General features: G+C 35.8%; 1 protein-coding gene across 5 annotated transcripts in view; it reads left to right on the top strand.

The window, feature by feature from the left end:
- The window catches only part of CYRIB (CYFIP related Rac1 interactor B), a 95,434-nt gene extending 77,106 nt beyond the window's left edge, over positions 1-18,328 (top strand). For 4 of the 5 annotated variants that reach the window (XM_062568420.1, XM_062568423.1, XM_062568419.1 and 1 more), the window contains 10 exons: positions 1,701-1,783; positions 7,669-7,790; positions 9,557-9,662; positions 10,705-10,841; positions 11,408-11,485; positions 11,581-11,697; positions 12,496-12,575; positions 13,699-13,825; positions 14,671-14,741; positions 17,492-18,328. In XM_062568420.1, the coding sequence (XP_062424404.1) occupies positions 1,711-1,783; positions 7,669-7,790; positions 9,557-9,662; positions 10,705-10,841; positions 11,408-11,485; positions 11,581-11,697; positions 12,496-12,575; positions 13,699-13,825; positions 14,671-14,741; positions 17,492-17,555 (975 nt within the window). In that variant the 5' untranslated portion in view covers positions 1,701-1,710 and the 3' untranslated portion in view covers positions 17,556-18,328. Of the gene's footprint in view, positions 1-587; positions 671-1,700; positions 1,784-7,668; positions 7,791-9,556; positions 9,663-10,704; positions 10,842-11,407; positions 11,486-11,580; positions 11,698-12,495; positions 12,576-13,698; positions 13,826-14,670; positions 14,742-17,491 lie in introns of all 5 variants that reach the window. The other variant, XM_062568421.1, reaches the window with a different exon arrangement.
- Positions 18,329-19,493: the final 1,165 nt, after the last annotated feature.

Here is a 19,493-nt window from a genome sequence, read left to right as displayed (position 1 = left end):
ATGTGACAGCAAACATAAGAAGAACTGTTGAAACTTGATTATCTCCTGTTTTTGGAAAAGTGTAACTTGCATTTGGCTTGTCATTTTACCTGATTTGATGGAAAAACTGTTCATTGGCCACAGATGACTACTTCTGAGAGGCTTTCTGAAATTACATTTGTTTTGGGTTATGGAGATATGCTGAAAGTCAGGTTTATAATAAAACTAGTCTCATTTGAGGTGGCTCTGGTCCCAAGCAGTTAATGATTTTTTTGGCTGTAGGTTGCTGCAGTTGCACAAAACAATTAGTCATCGTAAATAACCATAATTTTTTAGTTGTATTAAACTGCAGATGAAAAGGAAACAATAATTCAGAAGTTTATTTTTGTGAAAGTTATTACTCTTCATTTTTGAATAATTGCTTCTCCCTCAGAAGAAAGGGAGAGGAAATGCACTGTAAAGTGCACATTTACTACTTCCCACCATAAGATGATGGATCTGCTGTGTGCAAAACTGTATGGAAGTCCTGCTCCAGCTGAGCCCCAGGCGTGTACTTAAAATAGGAAATGATTATTGGAACTAAATTATTTTGCCATTTTTATTTTTAGGTTTGCTGGCATGGGTAATCTCATTAAGGTGCTAACCAGGGACATAGACCACAATGCAGCACATTTTTTCTTGGATTTTGAAAGTAAGTCTTTTAGAGCTTCACAGCTGGTGCATTTAAAAGGGTAATAATAGGTTTGCTTATACCTGCTGCAGTGAAGGCTAGGGGGAACCCGTTGCAAATCTGCAATTTGAAAGAGGGTTGCATGTGTTTTTGTTTTTTTTTTTTTTTTTTTTTTTCCTCCAATAGTAGCCAAGCCACCATCATGCTACTGTGTAAATTTTATTTTCTTGTGCTTAGTCATTCTGGGTCTCTGTGGTCAGTGATGTCTGTTCATCTGCCTGCAAATCAAGTAATCATAAAATGAAAAATTCTGTCAGTATGCCATAGTAATCTGTGCTGAGCAGTTGTTCGTTGTAATACTGTCTTACATGAAAGTGAGCAGTAAATCATGCCTGATCCTGGTTTGTTCATTCATGGTGCATTTAATGTGTATTTTCACATCGAAAAAGCCAAAAAAGGAATTTTGACTGAGCTTCACAAATATTTTAGGCATCTTGTGTAAAAGATCCATGGCATAAACCTACGTCAGCATTTTCTGCACATTGAAATGCTGCATCCTGATACAGCTATCTATAATGGCTTTCTGACAAAATTATCAGAGTTGAAAAAAATAAAGCTCTTTACCTCTGTTGTCCCATCAGGTAAAAAATCTGTAGCATGGCCACCATGTCAGTGCTTGCAAATAGGATGCTTAGCCCTCAGTGTGATACTTCTGCTCAGGACACTGGTGCTAGCGGTGTACCGGGACAGAATTGGTCACTCCCGAGGCCTGCAGCTGGAGTTCTGCCCCTTGCTCGGAGGGGAGGCCGCGAAGACGCTGGTGACGTAGGTCACTTCTTACAGGAGAGCTGCGGCTCTAGGATCGCCCGCTGTACGTCCTCGAGGCGGAGGGGACCCTCCGCCGCCGCGCGTCGGAGCGGGAGCCTGAAGGACGGGTTCACGCCTGGTTGGAACTCTTTGGTTTCCCCCCGCCACCACTTCATTCAACTAGATTTTGGCTGTTCCTTCTTATAAAGGAATATTTTCTTTTCTCTCATTCTTGTCTTGGCAGGTACCTTAACATGGGGAACCTTCTTAAAGTTTTGACATGCACAGACCTTGAGCAGGGGCCAAATTTTTTCCTTGATTTTGAAAGTGAGAAGATGATTTTATATATCTATTATTCTTTGCCTGCAGTAGACTGCATTTGTCATGTACTAAATGTATGTTTTCACTTTGCCACCCTTCTAACAGCTTTGCATGTCTGAGCTATGAATAGTTCAGTGGACACTGCAGAAAATAAATCTTAAATTTTGAAATTAATTACAGTTTCTAAAAATGTAAAATCTTTGTTTCAGACAGGACTTTCATTTAACTTACGGAGTCTGAAGTGGTTTGCGTTTTAAGCCGAAGAACTTCAAAAAGAAGTTCTGAAGACCTACTATAATTACAAAGAGATATGCATCTTTAAGGACTGAACATGGAACCTAATTCTATTTTGTGCACTTCTAGTGTACCACTATGCACTGAATAATGCTGAAAATACTGACTGGCTCACAGAAGCTATTCATAGCTCTCTATCAGCATCATGTTAAAGGTATATATGTGAACCTTATTTGATTTGGCATTGAAATTTGGCAGTTAACTTTATACCCCCTGGGGGGGGGGACCAGAGTGTATAGCCTGAATTGCTTTTGAAAAGAGGAGCAGTTTCTCTGATCAATGCCATGTGTTCTGGAAGGTTCACATATTGGTATTTCTGCTTTTGTTGCATGATATAATAGAGTCTAAGAATGGCAGGTAAGTGTTGTTGGCTGTTGCTGTGCATTAATTACTTTGTTTTGGGATATGCTATTGCTGTACCCAGCTGCTCACCAGGAAGCATAAAATAAGAAAACTAATTTCAAGTGCTTTTTGCTCATGAGATGAAATGCAGTGGAATAGTATAACAAAAAAGATGAATTATTTTGATATGGATAATTTGAGATGCTTTTTTTTTTTTTTTTTTTTTTTTAATTCCAAATTCTTTTCCAGTTGTTTTGGGTGAAACAGTGCCAATTGGTTGTGTTAGTTCTAATGTGAAAGAGAATGCTTAATTAGGCCTATGTTTTGATGACATCTATACAAATTCCTAAACCCTTGTCCTGTACTGCTGATTGGGTCAATTGTCTTTTTTGAATATACTGTTACAGAAGGACAGTGGCATGGTATACCCTACACATCATTTGTAAAAGGAAGATGATCAGAAAATCAGAAAGCAAAACTGTTGTTTAAAAGCAATTCACATCTTGCATATTACATTGTCAGAGCAGATACAGCTTATGGGGAGAGCTGGTGTGGGAGAATGTTGGAGTCATAGAGCTCCGGCTTAAACTGGTCTGCAAATATTAGACCATTTAATAGGTCTAATTTAAATTAAATTAAATTAAAGTTAGCTGGATGCAAGAGGCATACTTCTAAAATCAATTGCAATGATAATTGTTGCTAATAAAAAAAAATGATTCTCTATCCATCAGTTTTGTTTGAAAGTGCATGTTTTGAGCATGAACAAGATCTGGCATGAGAGTAAGCAGGTTGCTGACATGAAATGTTTATATATGCAGTCAAATGAAGTGACTTATATTATGGCTGAATTGTTAGACTGTTCTTTATTCATTTTGAACTCTGTCCTGCATTTGTTTCTGCTTCTATACTTTGTATCCCTGCTTCAGTCCACTCTGTTTCAGATAGCTTGCCTTGACAGGATCTTGGCTTTGACACAGTCAAGATCTTTCTTCAAGACTTGGCACTTAATCTTGTGATTCTCAATGTTATGTTTTTATGTGGATGAGCAAATAAGCTCTATATTAAAAACAAATTTGCCAATGCTGTGTTACACTTGGCCTAATAATATATAATTTTAAATCTTCTCTTCTGTAAATCCATATAGATCTTTGCTGTGAGCAGAGTAACTAAGTTTCTGACAAAATACCTTACATAGCCAAAATCTAATTTCCATAAAGCTTTATAGAGATATAGGCACTGAATTTAGAAAATGTTTTAAATGGGTTTCTAGGATTTTTCAGGTATTTTATTTGGTGTTAGATTCCAGTGATTTTGTGTGACTATCTGTCAGAGTACTTCCAAAAAAGGTTTTGATAAATGCCATAATGGGCTGTTGGCTTTCCCTTGCCCTGATGCTGGTTAAGCTTATATTTTCCTGGTCATTTACCTTAGCTAACTGAAACAAATAGTTGGCTTAAATTTTCTACTAATGTCTGTGCAGTACTGCTTTAACATGAGCAAAGTGCACAGCTTTATAGGGATGTTATTGTTAAATGAAAAATGGGCACATTGAACATGAGAAACTTGCAATTCAATGTTAACATTGATATCATTACTGTCACAGGGCAAATCCTTTTCAAATTTACCGATACGAATAGTAGCTAAAATGCAGAGTACTTTTGGTTGCAAGTGATAATCCCAAAATAGCAGTATTCTGCATTACCTCCAAAGAACATGACTAGATTTCAGAACAACCACAAGGATAGTTTTCTTTATAGTAATGAAGTTAAAGATATTTAAAGTATTTAATCTGCAGCAGTCTAGAATTTTTCTGTCCCAAACAGTTTCAGATGAGTTGATGTTTTCATCCCTGGGAAAAATATCAATTTAAATAGTGTTTACTGTGCAGTATAAACTTTTAATCCCTAAATTCTGTCCCTACTAATTCTGTAGGCTATCCAGATTTTTTTAAGTAGTCACTAAATGTATGTCTTCCTGCAATATGTTGTCATACTCTCATGGCATTTATTTCACGTAACAGCATTTATATATTGTTTCAAGCCTACTCTTTTGTCTTTAATACACTATTGTGTGAGCTTTCTGAGCTGTGAGTGTATATTGCGTCTAGTGCAGTCGCATTCCCATTCAATTTAAAATTAATTGAAAGACTGAAGTGATACAGTGAAAACTCCATGCTTCCTTGAAGGAACCGCAGCCTTCACCTCCTCTAACTATTGGATCAAATGCAGAAAAGCTGTCTTAAAGCTGCCTTAAAGAAGTAGAGGTCGGCCCACTTGACAACAATATCAAACCTCTAAGGGTGTCAGGGACCTGTGCTATACTTACTGTCATATTTTTTTTGTGAATTTTATTTTATTTTAATGAGAAATGTTGCCATGTAAATGCAAAACATTATGATAAAGTTGTAACAAGAACTTGCTTTCTTCGCTCTACCATTTGGATGTCTGGCAATGCTGGTTGCTTTTTCTCAGTTGTCAAAACAAATTCCGTAAGTGTAACTCACTTTCTTGTTCTGCGCCCTGTGCTTTGAAGGAAATGAGTTCCACAGTTGGTGATTTGTAAGCGGAAGTCCCATAGCCTGAATCCACAGATCGGTACTGACATGGGAATGTGCCTCCATCTATTCAAGCTTCCACCACGACATGGAAAGAGGAGGCATTCCCTTTTTCTCCATCTGGTAGCTTCAAGAATACAGTACCCCAACCAGCACAGAGAAGCAGATAAGCTATAATGAGGCTTGAACATTTACTGCTTTGTGTAGTAAATCTATCCTAGCCCCTCCTGGATGGGTTGTGGTGTGAACATAAAAAGAATGTTTAAAAAAAAATTACTTTCTTAATTTGAGTCCTCTTCTAATTAAAAATGTAAACATTATTGCATTTTTAGGCATAGAAAACTTACAAATAGGAGAGGAACTAATTGGGGCCAATCAGGTTTACAGCTTTCTTTAATTGAAGAGGTTAGGTGCACCAAAATGAAATTCATACCAAAAAAAAATAATCTGAATGTGCACTAAATTTTAAAACAGAGACATTTAGAAGATTTTTATAATAACAACTTTTTTAAAAGTGTAAATTATTGTTTAAGATTTCCAGAAACACTTCAGGGAAGTAAAATAAAGTAATTAGCTATCAGAGGTGGAGAGGTTGACTTGTGTAGCCAGCCATTCATGCCACAGTTTGTATCTGGAAGATGATTTTCATTTCTACACTCAGAAAGTCATAGTAATATATCTGTTTTGCTTCTTTGTGGGTTTTGAAATCAAAGAGTGCTAGGAGGAATTTTCCTGGGCCCTTCTGCTGTTCCCCCCCCCCCCCCCCCGGCCCATCTCCTTACTAGAGAGAGTGAAGGCAAAAGGGCTTGAAAAATTAAATAGGCAAGAGCCATGCTCAGCGTGAGACGATCCGAGTGGCAAGTCTTGATTGCATTATTTAACAGCACAATCTGGAATGCTACAGAGCTTCACATTTTATTCCGTATTCCACTATAGCATTTCATGTTTGTGCATGAACTGCTGCCAGTCAACTGGTGCTTACCTGTCTGCTCTTTTCCCTCATTTTTTGTCTTCATTTCTTACAGCAGTCTTCAGCAGCTTTCAAAATTATAAATGTGACTTTTGTGATGATCTAAAAAGCATTGGCCACTTTTACTCGATGCCTAATCAATGTGGTGCTCTTACTCTTCTTTCTTTTTCTTTTTCTTTTTTTTTTTTTTTTTTTTTTAAGGAGCGACCAACTTTTCATACCTAGAGATAATCCTTGATGGTTCTCAAAATATCTCAGTTAAACTGTTGCAAGGTCTATATAGGCATATTTGCTAATAATGCCCACTCTCTATGGCTTAAACCAGAAAAATAGTGTTCAACAAAACAAATTACTGCAACATCCATACAAACAATGCATGTGAAACTTTTAGTTTCTCCTAATGCAGTCTTTGTTTCCTTTTTTTTTTTTTTTTTTTTTTAGTGTTTAACAGTATGATATTGTGGGTTTTTCTTTCTTTCTTTTTTTCTTCATTTCAAAAAAAAAATCCTAACTTCTATCACCCTAAGTGGGTGTTGTACACATGGATCATGAAAAAAATTGGTTCTATTAAAAAGACATTTTTCAAACTCTTTAAATCACACAAAATCATGAAGATAAATTGTCCATAGATAACTATGTCCCTCTTATTTTTTTTTTTTTTTTTTTTTTAAAAAAAAAAAAAAAGAAGAAAAGGAAGGGAAGCTTTTTGCTAATACCCCGGCTTTTGGCATGGAAAATTACCAGTATGTATTTCATAACTTATTTTGCCCATGGAAACAGAGAAGTGTTTTTTTTTTTTTTTTTTTTTTAAGCATTTAAAAAATGGCAGTTACCATTACTAAATTCTGTTTTATCTCAATCTGAAAGGAGCTAACTTTATAGCTTCCATCAAAGTTTTAAAAGAAAAATTCACCTCCTATCAGGTAAACCTAGTCCAAGATACCTGAAAAGTGATTATTTTTAAATATTAGAACCTTTTCTTGTATCAGATTTTTTTTTCTCAAAATATACTTTTTTGTGTATGTGAATGACAGTCCTTTAAACAGGTATGTGTAGCTTTCTGAAATGATATTCCCAGAAGGATCTCTTGAAAGTCTTTAGCAAATTATAGAAAAACTGGGGGACAGCATATGCTTTAAAATGGTTTTATACTAGATCTTTCTGTTCTCAAATCTGATTTTTTCAATCAGTGCAATGAAGAACATGTTTTGAGAACTAGATATATTTAGAAGTAGAGAGATACAACTCCATCCCAAACCTTATAATGGGGAGGCAGGGTATAAGGAAAATAGTTCAATGCAGTGCTTTAAAAAATGTATAAATGAATGTCTTGTGTAAAGGTTAATACGTCTGTAGTGAGTGTGTTTTTCAAGTACTCACCTAAGTTTCTTCCAATGAGTTGTTATTGCACATTGAAGGTGAGGATTGATTATCATGATATGATAGAATTAATGAAATCGGGATTCAGGTCAGAATTTCCTTTCCTAACCTAATCTTAAATGGGTCAGGAAGGATAGATTCCAGATTGATATTTGGAATACTAGATGAAGCTGAAAGACTACTAAAATGTAACTGCTTTCCTGGAGTTCCTCGTATATTGTAGTAGCTCTTCAGAGAATGAAAATTTTTAATGGGTTGTATGAAGAATTTGTCCTGTAGGTGATAACATGCCTGTTGAACTCTGTATTTTTCTTTAAAATATATATATATTTAATATGTTCTACTGTTTAGATGCCCAACCTACAGAATCTGAAAAGGAAATTTATAATCAGGTGAATGTAGTATTAAAGGATGCAGAAGGAATACTGGAAGATTTGCAGTCATATAGAGGAGCTGGCCATGAAATCCGAGAGGTGAGCTAGAACGTTACAATTCTACATAACCTGTGACTGTTCGTTGTGTGATCCTTACCCAGCGCCACGGGCTTGTAACTTCTCTTGCAGGAGCTGTCATGGCAGAGCATTTTGTCTATTCAAATTACTATCTTAAAGGAAGCTCTACCCTGGAATGTCCCCTTTTAATAAAGAAACAGCTGTCACTTGTCTGAGCAATAGTAGTACACGTATGTAATAGCAAAAGATGTTCCTCAAACTTTTTAAAAAGTTGTTACTCTTGCGGCTTTCCTTATATTTCTGCCTAAACTGAAGAACCTCTTTTTGAGTTGGTGGCTGATTTGGAAGAACGTGGTGAAATTACAGTCTGATACCAAGTAGTTTGGCCATCATTTTGCATGATAACTGGGGAAATCCAATATGTGCGGGTTCTAAGACAAAAAGCATTTTATTTTCATACCCCTTTAATTGGCTTTTATTTAGCATGTGTTTAAAAATTAGTATTTGAAACAGAAGCAAGGCTTCTGTATATCACCTCACTCCATTTGTCCTTTACCTTCAGGTAAAGGGTGGAACAAATCCTATCATAAGCCCCTTCCCTTCTGCCTCAGATGCAGCATCAGGGACTCCTAAAGTGAGGAGGTTAACTCCAATCGATTCTAGTAGATGAGCCTCTGCTCGCTCCGGATGAATTTTAGATACACAGTCATTCAGCTTTAATAAGTCTTGTGAGTTTTTCTTCAGTCTCTCTCTGCTGAGTTAATATCTGAAGTTTAAGAAGCATAACTGGGTCATGCAAGACCCCCAAGAGGGGAGATAGCTCATTTGTCCTTCAAAGAAGGAGCATGTTCAGGGAGAGGAAGATACAGAGTCTGTAGGGTCTGGGAGGAGTGTGTGTCACAGCAACAGTCTGCAGCTCCCATGGAGAAAGGAAAGAGAGACTCCTACGAGGAGGAGGAGGAGGAGGCAGACACGTAGACGTGGCAGGGAGGAAAGAGTGTGCTGCAACTCACAGCCCAGAGATGACTGAAACAGATTCTGAAAGCAAAGACATAACTGTGAAGATGCAGCAGGAGAGTCATGAGCATTTTTCTTTCTGTTTTCTTAGTAAGTTGAGTTAAATCATTAGTCTATTTTCTGTCTTCTGGGGAGTTTGAATTTAAAGCTTCATTCTTCTGAGAAGCTCACTGTAAAGGTGTATGCACTTAAAAGGTCTAGGGATTTGTAGCTCAAATCTCTGGAATACACCAAGTCTTTATGATTCTTTTTATACCTAAATGTTTTACCCTAATATTTAGCCCAAATTTCACAGCTGAATATGATTGATCTTTCTTCCCAGCCTCAAAAATTGGTGATAGATATTAAGATTAGAACTAGCCTTTTCTGATCACTAAACAGTTTTACTTGGAGATGCCCCAATAAAGTCATTGATTCAAATTAATTAGATGTGATTATGTAAACTTCTTATTTTGAGTATCTTTAACAAATTTTTCCTTCCTCCTCCATGTCAAAGGTATTTGTCTATTCAAGATACTTATGTTCAACACAAGTATTTAAGAGCCTTTGGAACAAGCTTGCATTAGTGCAGGCTTTGTCTGTTAGCTGGAAATACCTCAGTTGGTAGAATTGCGATTACTGGAGAAACTTTTCTCTCTCAGTAGAGGGAATGTACACTTTTGTTTCTTTCTGGTTCTTCAAATAATTGCTCCAGGTAGATTTTCAATAAAATCCCAGTTATTATTAATCTAAGCATACTTTTAATCCCCCCTCCATTTTTTTAATTGAAGGCAATACAACATCCCAATGATGAGAAGCTGCAAGAGAAGGCATGGGGCGCAGTTGTTCCACTAGTAGGCAAACTAAAGAAATTCTATGAATTTTCTCAAAGGCTAGGTAAGTTGAGTGCTATTACTTTCTCTCTTCCCTCCCCACTCTCCTTCAGGTAGTATAACAGTTGTATTCAGGCGTGGATCATACCTAGGTCTACCACTTATTAGTAGATCTTTCTTATAGATTCCTTTCAGATACTGGACTTAAGATATCTGCAAACCACCTTCTTGCTTGTGAAAGCAGTTTGCTTCAGTGGAGATCTGAGAGATGAGAGAGAATGGGAGTAGACTTGTGGTTCTCTTTCCATATCCCTCTAGTAAGTGTAGCGAGCACTAACCAGCTGATTGTTTTGAAAGCTGGTAGACTAAGTCATTGAGTGTGATTTTTTTAAAGTATTAGGAAACTTTTATAAATGCCAAGAGTATTTAAAAATGACTGTCTTACTCTTTGTGAACTCTGGAGATTATCTGCTCTATGCAGTGCCTGAGCTTGCTCCACACAGGTGCAATTCTACATGAAGAAAGTGCTTTATGCCTTTTACAAAAGCAGTTTGACTGATGTGCTCAAGCTGATAAAATCTATTAGACTTCATTTGGTTCTTCACAAACAGTCTGTTGTAAAGACATCTTTAGCTAATGCTACTAACTTATCTTATGAAGAAACTGTATTTGCCATTCAAAAAGTAGCTTTTTCAGGAGTTTTTCTTCCCTAGATGAAGTAGTAGGGTACTTTTCTCAAGGGTAAGAAGACGGATTATCATTTTATTTTAAATAAAGTGCTACTTTGCTTCTGCTGGTAGGTATGTGTCTCTTAAATTTGAGTCTGTCTTCTTGAAGAGTCTACAATCCATTAACACAGGTTACTGAAAAATATTTTAAACAAGCATTGCAGGCAAAAATTTTAACCAAGTTTTACATTATAGCAGCTTGTAAGTAAATGTAGTAACAGTGGCACACAAGCAATTTATCAAGCCCCTTTTTGTATTATTAATTGCCATGTATTTTGGCAGATAGATATTTTAAATCTAGCATGCAGAGTATCAGTGAATACAGATAGGAGAAGCAGGCGCAACTGTGTATTGAAAAACAATCTCCTCTCATTTAAGAGGCAGGATTGCGAGGTCTTCTGGGAGCTCTGACAAGCACTCCATATTCACCAACACAACACCTGGAGCGAGAGCAGGCTCTTGCTAAGCAGTTTGCAGAAATTCTTCACTTTACACTCAGATTTGATGAGCTTAAGGTAAGAACTTGATGCAATTTGTAAGCACGGAGGCTAGGAAAAAGAAAACAAGACTTTGCTGAAGCAGTCTGGGTTCTATCCTGTTCTAGAGCAGGCCATGCGGTAGATATGCTAGGCTGAATCACGTGATCTAGAGCTAGACTAAACTGTAATGCAGATGAAATACTATATTAGCTTTATGCACATTTCAGTTCATATTAATCATGCTTCTTTATTTGAATTTGGCAGCCTTGGGTTAAAGCTGCTTGTGCTTTTAGTATGTTACATCCATAGTCCAGCTGATTTTCTTGCTAATGTAGAAAGAACCAAGTTGAAATGATATTGATGTGCTGCTCTAATTGGTGAAGTCAAGCTAGCAAAACTTTTCTTTAAACCTACTAATCTCAGAGTCGGTTATAAGACCTACTCTGTTTTTGTTAGGTTTGATTCTGAAAATCTGTAGATTTAAATAGAAGGCTTTTTATTTCAGAAGGCTGAATAAGATTTTGTTCTCATAAACTTAAGAAAAGTTGTCTTTGTATTTTTTTTTCTTTGTCACAACTGTTTTGCTTCCATGTCTTATATAGATGACAAATCCTGCTATACAGAATGACTTCAGCTACTATAGAAGAACTTTGAGCCGTATGAGGATTAACAATGTCCCAGTAGGTAACCCTTAGACAAGATAAAATGTAATCTTATGTTATTGCATTTCTTTTTTCATATACAGAACTACTAATTCTTTATTTCTGTTTAATAGGCAGAGGGAGAAAATGAAGTAAATAATGAGCTGGCAAACAGAATGTCTTTATTTTATGCTGAAGCAACGCCAATGTTGAAAACCTTAAGCGATGCTACAACAAAATTTGTGTCAGAGGTAAGAATATAAATGCAGGGCTTTGTAATGCAGGGCAGGACATCATTTTAGAAAAACGGAACTCTTCTTGCCTGATCTGTCATCCAGAAATTGAACTTGCATTTTGAAACTGTAAGAAACATGAAATGTCTTTCTAAAATGCTGTAGAAGTTAGAATAACTTCAGCTAGCTGCCTTGTGGATATATGGCTTAGATAACATCACAGCACTGTTACTGAAAGCTTCTGTCAAGGAGGGAATGTGGGGAAGCTAAGTACATATTACCTGTGTTTTGGTGGTAGTTTGGGTGATATCCATGCTTCAGAAAGCTGAAAGGGAAACACCTTGATTTTTCTGTGCTTGAAATAAAAAAGAAATTGAAATGCAGCTTCATTCTCTTCTTTTCAAGAGACTTGCAGTTGTTTCAAATGAGCATCTTGAAAGTCGTAATATTGCAGTAGATGCACATACTTGGATATAGAAATTTCTGTCTTTAAAGACCAGATTAGGTTTTCCTTTTTTCCAGAACTTTTCCAAAAGCCAATAGTATCAGTAATATATATATATATATATATGTATATTTTTTAATTTAAAAACAAGCAAACGAAAACCTCATACAGTGGACTTCAGTAGTGTGGACACTACTCTTAAGCTAAGGCTGCTTAATATAACATTTTTAAAACTGGTACCACATTAACTAACTTACCATAGTTGTATTGATATTTTTAATTCCTTATTGATATTAGATCACTGATTTGATTTAGATTTTGTAGTATAATCTTATACCATAATTGACTTGGAAACTGCTTATCTTCTGCAGAATAAAAATTTACCGATAGAGAATACTACAGATTGTTTAAGCACCATGGCTAGTGTGTGCAGGGTCATGCTGGAAACCCCGTGAGTATGAACAGTGTTTGCCTTGTGTGTGAATCATCTCTTAAGTATTTAAGACATTACTTGTGATGTGTAAGATGAAAGAAACATACACTGAGAGAAAAAAAATAGTGATGTTTTCTTTTTACCAACTTAGTTGGTAACCTTGACATGAGACTAACTTCTCTCTTTTTGCTAGGCATGCAAATCATGCGGTCTACTTTTCTGAGCAAATTAATATTTAAAAGTAGGATGGCTATGAAAGCTAGACAGCCTCTTGGCACGTTTTATAAATGGCTTTCTCATATATAATTCAGGAAAATATACTCTTTAAGCATGATTGCCTAAAGCCTCCTGAAAGAGGGGTTCTGGGCAATGCATTGAATGGTACCTCCTTGCAAGTTTGGCTGCCACCAAATTATAGCGCCCCTGTCTGGGGAATTTTGAAATGACTTTAGGCAAGAAAACAGTGTATTGACCATTTAAATTTGTGAAGCTCTAGGAGGATGAACAAAAAGTCAAACTAAGTGTTATGTTTTTTTCTGTTTCTTCTGGGATTTAAATAGTTTCCCTTTGGTAAAACTACTTAAGCATGATATATGATGTCTAATTTTAATTAAAGTTTCAGACTGAATGCCACAGTAGATTTGTTTTGGAGCTCCTCTATGTTTATACTCTTTACTGTGCGTAGGAATGGTCTGTCCCTCTTAGAAAGTAGTTAAGCGTTGTTCTTTAAGCTTGCTTCTTAAAAAAAAATTTTTTTTTTTGAATTGGAAGCTTGGGTTGCTTGTATATTAGCAGTCGGAGGGGAAAGGGTAGGAAGTATTGAAAGCAAAATTAGTGTGTCGTCTTAATTTTTTCCCCCCTTATGAGAAGCTGAAGTTACTAATAAAATCTGAAATCACGTAGTGGTAAGATGGTATTTTAGATTTGAGGATATTTCTTTGTTAACCTCTAGCTAATTCTTTCTAAGGAGTTATCTGACTGTTGTGGTCAGATTATTAAAAATGAAGAGGGAAAACCTCAAAACTTTTTCTTTCCTCTGACAATTTGTGGAAGATTTCTCTCTTTAATCTTCTTTCATTTTTATGGACGGATACCCTGATCTTGTGTTTGACAGATAATACTCTGTGTTTTTAAATTCCAGTGAATATAGAAGCAGGTTTACAAACGAAGACACAGTATCATTCTGTCTGAGGGTAATGGTGGGTGTCATCATACTCTATGACCACGTGCATCCGGTGGGCGCTTTTGCCAAAACTTCAAAAATTGATGTAAGTTTACTGTCTCTAGATAATCTTTTGAGTATTTAACTTGCATATAGACTGCTTTTCTTTCCTCCAGGTGCTAATAACAGATACACACTTTGGATTGATACTAAATGGATGATATTTACAGTCAGCATACCGTATACATAAGTAGTGAGAGATTCAGAATAGACCTTCAGATACATAAATGTTTGTTAGGACATAGAAAGACTGTTTTAATGGAATTCATCTAGCATCTTGAAATACTTGTAAATATGCGTAGTAATATAGTGTTTGTGCTGAAAAGTCAAAATTAGAATGATTGGAAATAGCAATGGAATCCAGCTTATTCTTCCCTATCTCATAATACGAGCTTCATTATCCTCCAGTCTTTCAAGCCTAAGTTTCTCTTTGTTTTGCAGTTGTTCAGTCGTAATAATCTATGGAATACATGCTGTTAACAATTGCTGTTCAGTGGTTGTTTCGAATTAACAATTATCCCATTTTGTTAGTTATAGTTGGTCATTATTTCCCTGGCTGAATGTAATAGTTCTAATGGAGTTATAATAAGCAAAGATTTTGTTTACAGTTCCTTTTTTAAGATCGATACAGCAATTTGACATTAACTTTGCATTGCCTATAGATATGCAGAATTCTAAGTAGGTAAGCCATTCTGTTGTGGGAAGATGTGAGAATCCAGAAAGCTTACTTCCTTTCCAGTATCAAGAAGGTATCTTTGTACTGCTACAGTTTTAAAACCTTTTTTTCTTTCCTTTTTTTTTTTTTATCTGAGAATCTGAATATGAAACACTTCTGTAAGCTTGTGCGGTATTTACATGAATAAAACTGTTTAATGTTTTTTTAACTCATAGATGAAAGGATGCATCAAAGTTCTTAAAGACCAGCCTCCTAACAGTGTAGAAGGCCTTCTAAATGCTCTCAGGTATTTTTTTTCTTCTATTTGAAATAATCTGATAGGAATTTTCAGAAATTGTCCAGGGCCTTTGCTTCAGTAGTAAGGTGTTCAGTCAGTGTAACGGGTAAAAAGTCTGTGGTTTTTTTTGCAAGGTTGTCTTCTAGTGTATCATGAGAGGTAGACACCTGAGGAAGCTGCTGAGCTTTAAAAGCAAGCTCACAAACCTGCAGCTGTTATTCTAAGATAACTTTTTGTATACTTTAACTGCCTATAGGATAAGAATGAGTCTGTAGAGATAGAATAGCCATTGTTCCTGAATAGAACTGATGAAAAAGTGTTAGAGGCTAACGAGGGTGCAGGCTTCTGTAGTTTTGTGATTGCATCTACTGACTGAACTATTAAACAAGCAAATGACCAACTACAGTGTGCACATCATGACTTCTGTGGGCTTACCATAGGAATGTCTTGATTCAGTTTCCATTGGCCATATCCTCAGCTAGTTGAGGTAGTGCTGCAGTTTGGCCATTAATTACTGATTTGATTGTTTATCAGTAGAATATAAGAGGAATGTAATGTGATTTTATGTTTCATAGATAGCTTCAGGCAAGTAAGGCAAATTATTTTTGGTGTGTAAAAAGTGATACTAATTTGCAAAGTTTTTAAGAGAGGTACTTGAAGCAACAGAATCTCAATGTATTTGCTAAAGAATATACAAGACATGAAGATGACAAATTAATTGGAGACATAATAGAAATGAATAATTCTCTTACAGGAACCTACAGATCACTAATTGGATCATAAAACTCTGTCTAGCCAATAACCTCCTCTTTATGTTGGTATCCAATGTCAGAGAAGTGGCAAAAAGTGCTGTGGTAGGCAGGTGAAGGCTTCATTCTCATCTTTACTTGAAAAAATATCATACCACTTTGGTAACACTTAATTAAAACTGAGTGTTGGGGTATTGTTATTCATCCACTTTGAAGTATGGAAGCTTTGGTTCATCTTGCTTGAAAGTACGTAGTTATAATTTGTCTTTCTTACCAGTAGTGAAATTGCTTTCATTTCTCCCCTTTTATGTGTTATGATGTGGTAAGTGAAATAATATGCTATTTTATACCAGGGTTCACTTGGAAACTTTTTTCAGATTGTTAGCTAAAGCAAAAAAAAAATGGGGGATGGGGAGGGAAGGCAAAAACTTTTTAAGTTTGATACGATGATCTGAGACTTTTTATGGGTGTTTCCATGACAGAAATATCTCTGAACCTCCTATACATCAACAAAGTCTTTGAGATGGTCATCAGTGAAAATTCAAGCTTCCAGAGGAAAAACATTGTGTTAATGTTTATTTTATGACTAACCTATTCTGACTGCAGTTGGATAGATATTCATTCTTTCCCCTCATAGCTGACACCGTTTATAAAGAATACAGAAAACTGTAGTTCAGGTTCTTGCTCCACTGTGTGTTATTTTGTAGCTTGTAGTGTGAATTTAGTCTGTATTCTCATGCTGATCATTCACTCTACTAACCAATTTCATATATATGTATTTTAGTAACCTGGGTATTTCATATACTTGATTACTCATTTGGATATGATACTTAAAACTGTTTAAAATAAAATTTGGAATTACTAGCAAGAGATGCAGAAGTAGGGGAACTTGATGAGCTGTTTTCTGCCAGTATGGCAGAAAGAGGTTCAAGATGATATAATGAGAAATTAGGTATAAATCTGAGTCTTTGGTTATGGAAGACTGTTGGAAGTTCTCATATTCTCTCAAGAGATACATAACCTGTTTTAAAAGTCAGTGGAAGGTGTCTAGATTTGGAGCGAGATCAGCTGTTTATAATTTGAAATTTATACAGATATTTTAATCATATTCTGCTTTTTCACATTGGCAAAGTACCAAATGCAGTAACTTTTCTAGATTTTAAAGAACTTTGGGCCTCTTTTGTGTGGAAAGTATAAATAGCCAAAAAAGAGCTATATTGATATTAATATAAAAAAGCCATTGTATATTTTTATAGTGAACAAATAATAAAGTATCATTGCAGTTGCAGATCACATAGTGCTGAATTAACATGATAACTTTAACTTACAGGAACATGTTTTTTACTTGCATTTAGATTACAGTCTAAAGAGAAAGATCAGTGAAGAAGTCATAAAGTTAAGGATATACAGTACTTTCTATTTAAAAATTAGATGACTAAGTGTTTTATAGTGATGGAAAATATCTAATGCTCCTGAGAATTTTGAAAGGGACAGGAGTGCAAAAATAAACGCATGCATCTACTCTTTAGTTTAGGAGTATAGTTATTTTAACTAAACAGGAAATTAGTCTGAGAAAGCTATTGACTTCATTCTCACTAAGGGATCTTGAAAAGTTGGTCACTGAAAGATTTGAGAAAAAGTTTCTGAAACAATATTCTATTTGAAGATGTTGCCTGTGGTCAGAGATCTCACAGTCAGTGTCAGTATTCATAACTGACTATTACAGTAGGTAACATGAGTTCACTGTGAAGCAGATTATGAGCATGAAAGCCAATGACCAGTTGAGGTGCATTTTTAAATCCATCTTTGATACAAGACTGTTGGGTATAATTTGATTAATAAAAAAAAAAAATTCTGAACAGAATGTCTTTCTTGTGGACTTGGTAATGAGTGAGTGATGATCACTGGGTGAGGGTCTTATCCCAACTTAACAAAAGTGTAATTTCCTTATTTACCATGCCAAAGTAAAACTGTCTTTATGCTTCTATAAACTTTTTTTTTTCTTTTTAGGTACACAACAAAGCATTTGAATGATGAGACTACCTCCAAGCAAATTAAATCCATGTTGCAATAACAATTACCTGGAATTAGCACCTGCTGTAGACAGACAGTATTCTGCAATGACTGAGATGCACAGATTTTTTTTTAGTGATTGCAACTACTATCTCGTTCATTCTTGCTTTTTATTTTCTCTTCTCTCTTCCTGTTTACCCCCTTTTTTTTTAATCACTTTCTTGTTCTTAAGTAAGCTCAGACTTCTTTTCTGTGCCAAATCAATGGAAATTATCAATTCTGGAAAATATTCTACTTTCCAGAATAGCCATCCAAAGTGGCAGCTAATTATACGTTGCATTTGGATTTCTCTGTACTGGGGAAAGATTTGTGACTTGAACTAAATATTTTTAAACTTGTGTTTTTTTCTTTTTTTGAAAAACTAATATTTAATATTGCTTCTTCTGCATGGCAAGACTGCCTACTTCTGCTATTTAAAAGTACCTTGATGACTTCATTTTCTATTGCAGCTTATTTTCATGTGCAACCATGAGGAAACTAAATGCAGATTTTGTTTAAATTAACTGTGTTTGTACAAAATGGTACCCAACACAAAAGTTTTTTTAAATGAGTAAAAACTGTTTTGTTTAAAAGTTACGTTTGCATTTTGACTCATTTTTGTAAGGATGTATGTTGTATGTTTAACCTTTAATGACTAACGTTAAACTGTGGTGTGTGCGTAGCAAAATTACGTATGCATGTTCATGTCAAATGATTGGCTGTGGATAAGACAATAAAATCAGCTTTCATTTTTCTAAGTGTGGTTTGATTTACCAGTATTTTGAGTGAGATGTCTTCGTGTTTTTTGGATTTTTACAAAAAATAAATTTATAAATTTTATATAGTGAAAACTTTGCTGTTTCATTACCAGTAACCACTAGATTCTAATCCACTGAATTTACACTTAGCATGTTTCAGGGTTCTTCCCTCACTCTGTGCTGCTTCCCTGACCCCACAAATATCCCTCATACAGGGCTTGGGAGGCAGAACGTTGTTCAGCCCGTGTGGTTCCCTGTGGACGCTGCTGAAGAACCTGCATCTTAACTACCCCTGTTTACTGCAGGGCCCTCAAAAATGACATTCCAGATTTAGCTGCCAGCTTGGTTCTTTCGGTGCCCGTGTCTGGGGGATTAACGTCTCTCTCTGTTTACCGGTGTATCCTCTTTTAGAACTTGATCATTTGAATTGTAGGATCTGTATCTTAGCATATTACATAATGTTCCTGTGCTCATTGGCTAGCTTCGTACTGGAACAAGTGTTAAGCTTTGATTGAGAGAGAAAGAAAAAGCGTTTGGGCAGGACTGGGATTCAAGGAGAACACAAGAATCAAGAAGCACTGGAAAACATCTCTTAAAGGTGGCATGGTTTGCATCAGTGGGCAAACATTATTAATGTGTGCCTCTTATTTCCATATGTGATTATGCCTAAATGAGTTATTAACACTTTGGAAAGGAGATCTGAAACCTCCAGAGAAGTCTGAACATCCTGCGATTTATTTACTGGACAAATGCCTTTTTGTAACTTTGCATGGAGTTCTAACTCCAGATATAACATACCTGGGTGACCATGGATTTCTTGCAGACAGCCTTCTCATGCACCATCAAAAAAGGTTGTCTCTGATGGTGAGTCCTTCTATAATCTGTTAAATGACTGGAAGTTTGATGTTAAATGACTCAGAAGTTCCGATCACCTGAGGTGCTTAGCTATACATCTGTTAGAAAAGATAATTTTTTAAATTTCCTTTCAAGGGTGCTTAGTAGAAATCTGAGCTGCAGAGAAAGCAAGCCTTGTGCTGTGCTAGCTACAGAAATAAAATACCATTACTTAAACCTGGTACCGCTCTCTAGGCCTCTTGGCAGTGTCACAGACGAATGCAGCTGAGAAAGGACAAAACCTTTATATTAATCTTAAAAATTGTATACAACTTTCTGAAACACGACCAACTGTTCTGTGCATATCT

This window comes from Rhea pennata, chromosome 2 (assembly GCF_028389875.1).
Source record: "Rhea pennata isolate bPtePen1 chromosome 2, bPtePen1.pri, whole genome shotgun sequence".
NCBI classification, from domain to species: domain Eukaryota; kingdom Metazoa; phylum Chordata; class Aves; order Rheiformes; family Rheidae; genus Rhea; species Rhea pennata.
This window is presented reverse-complemented; position numbering and strand designations above follow the sequence as displayed.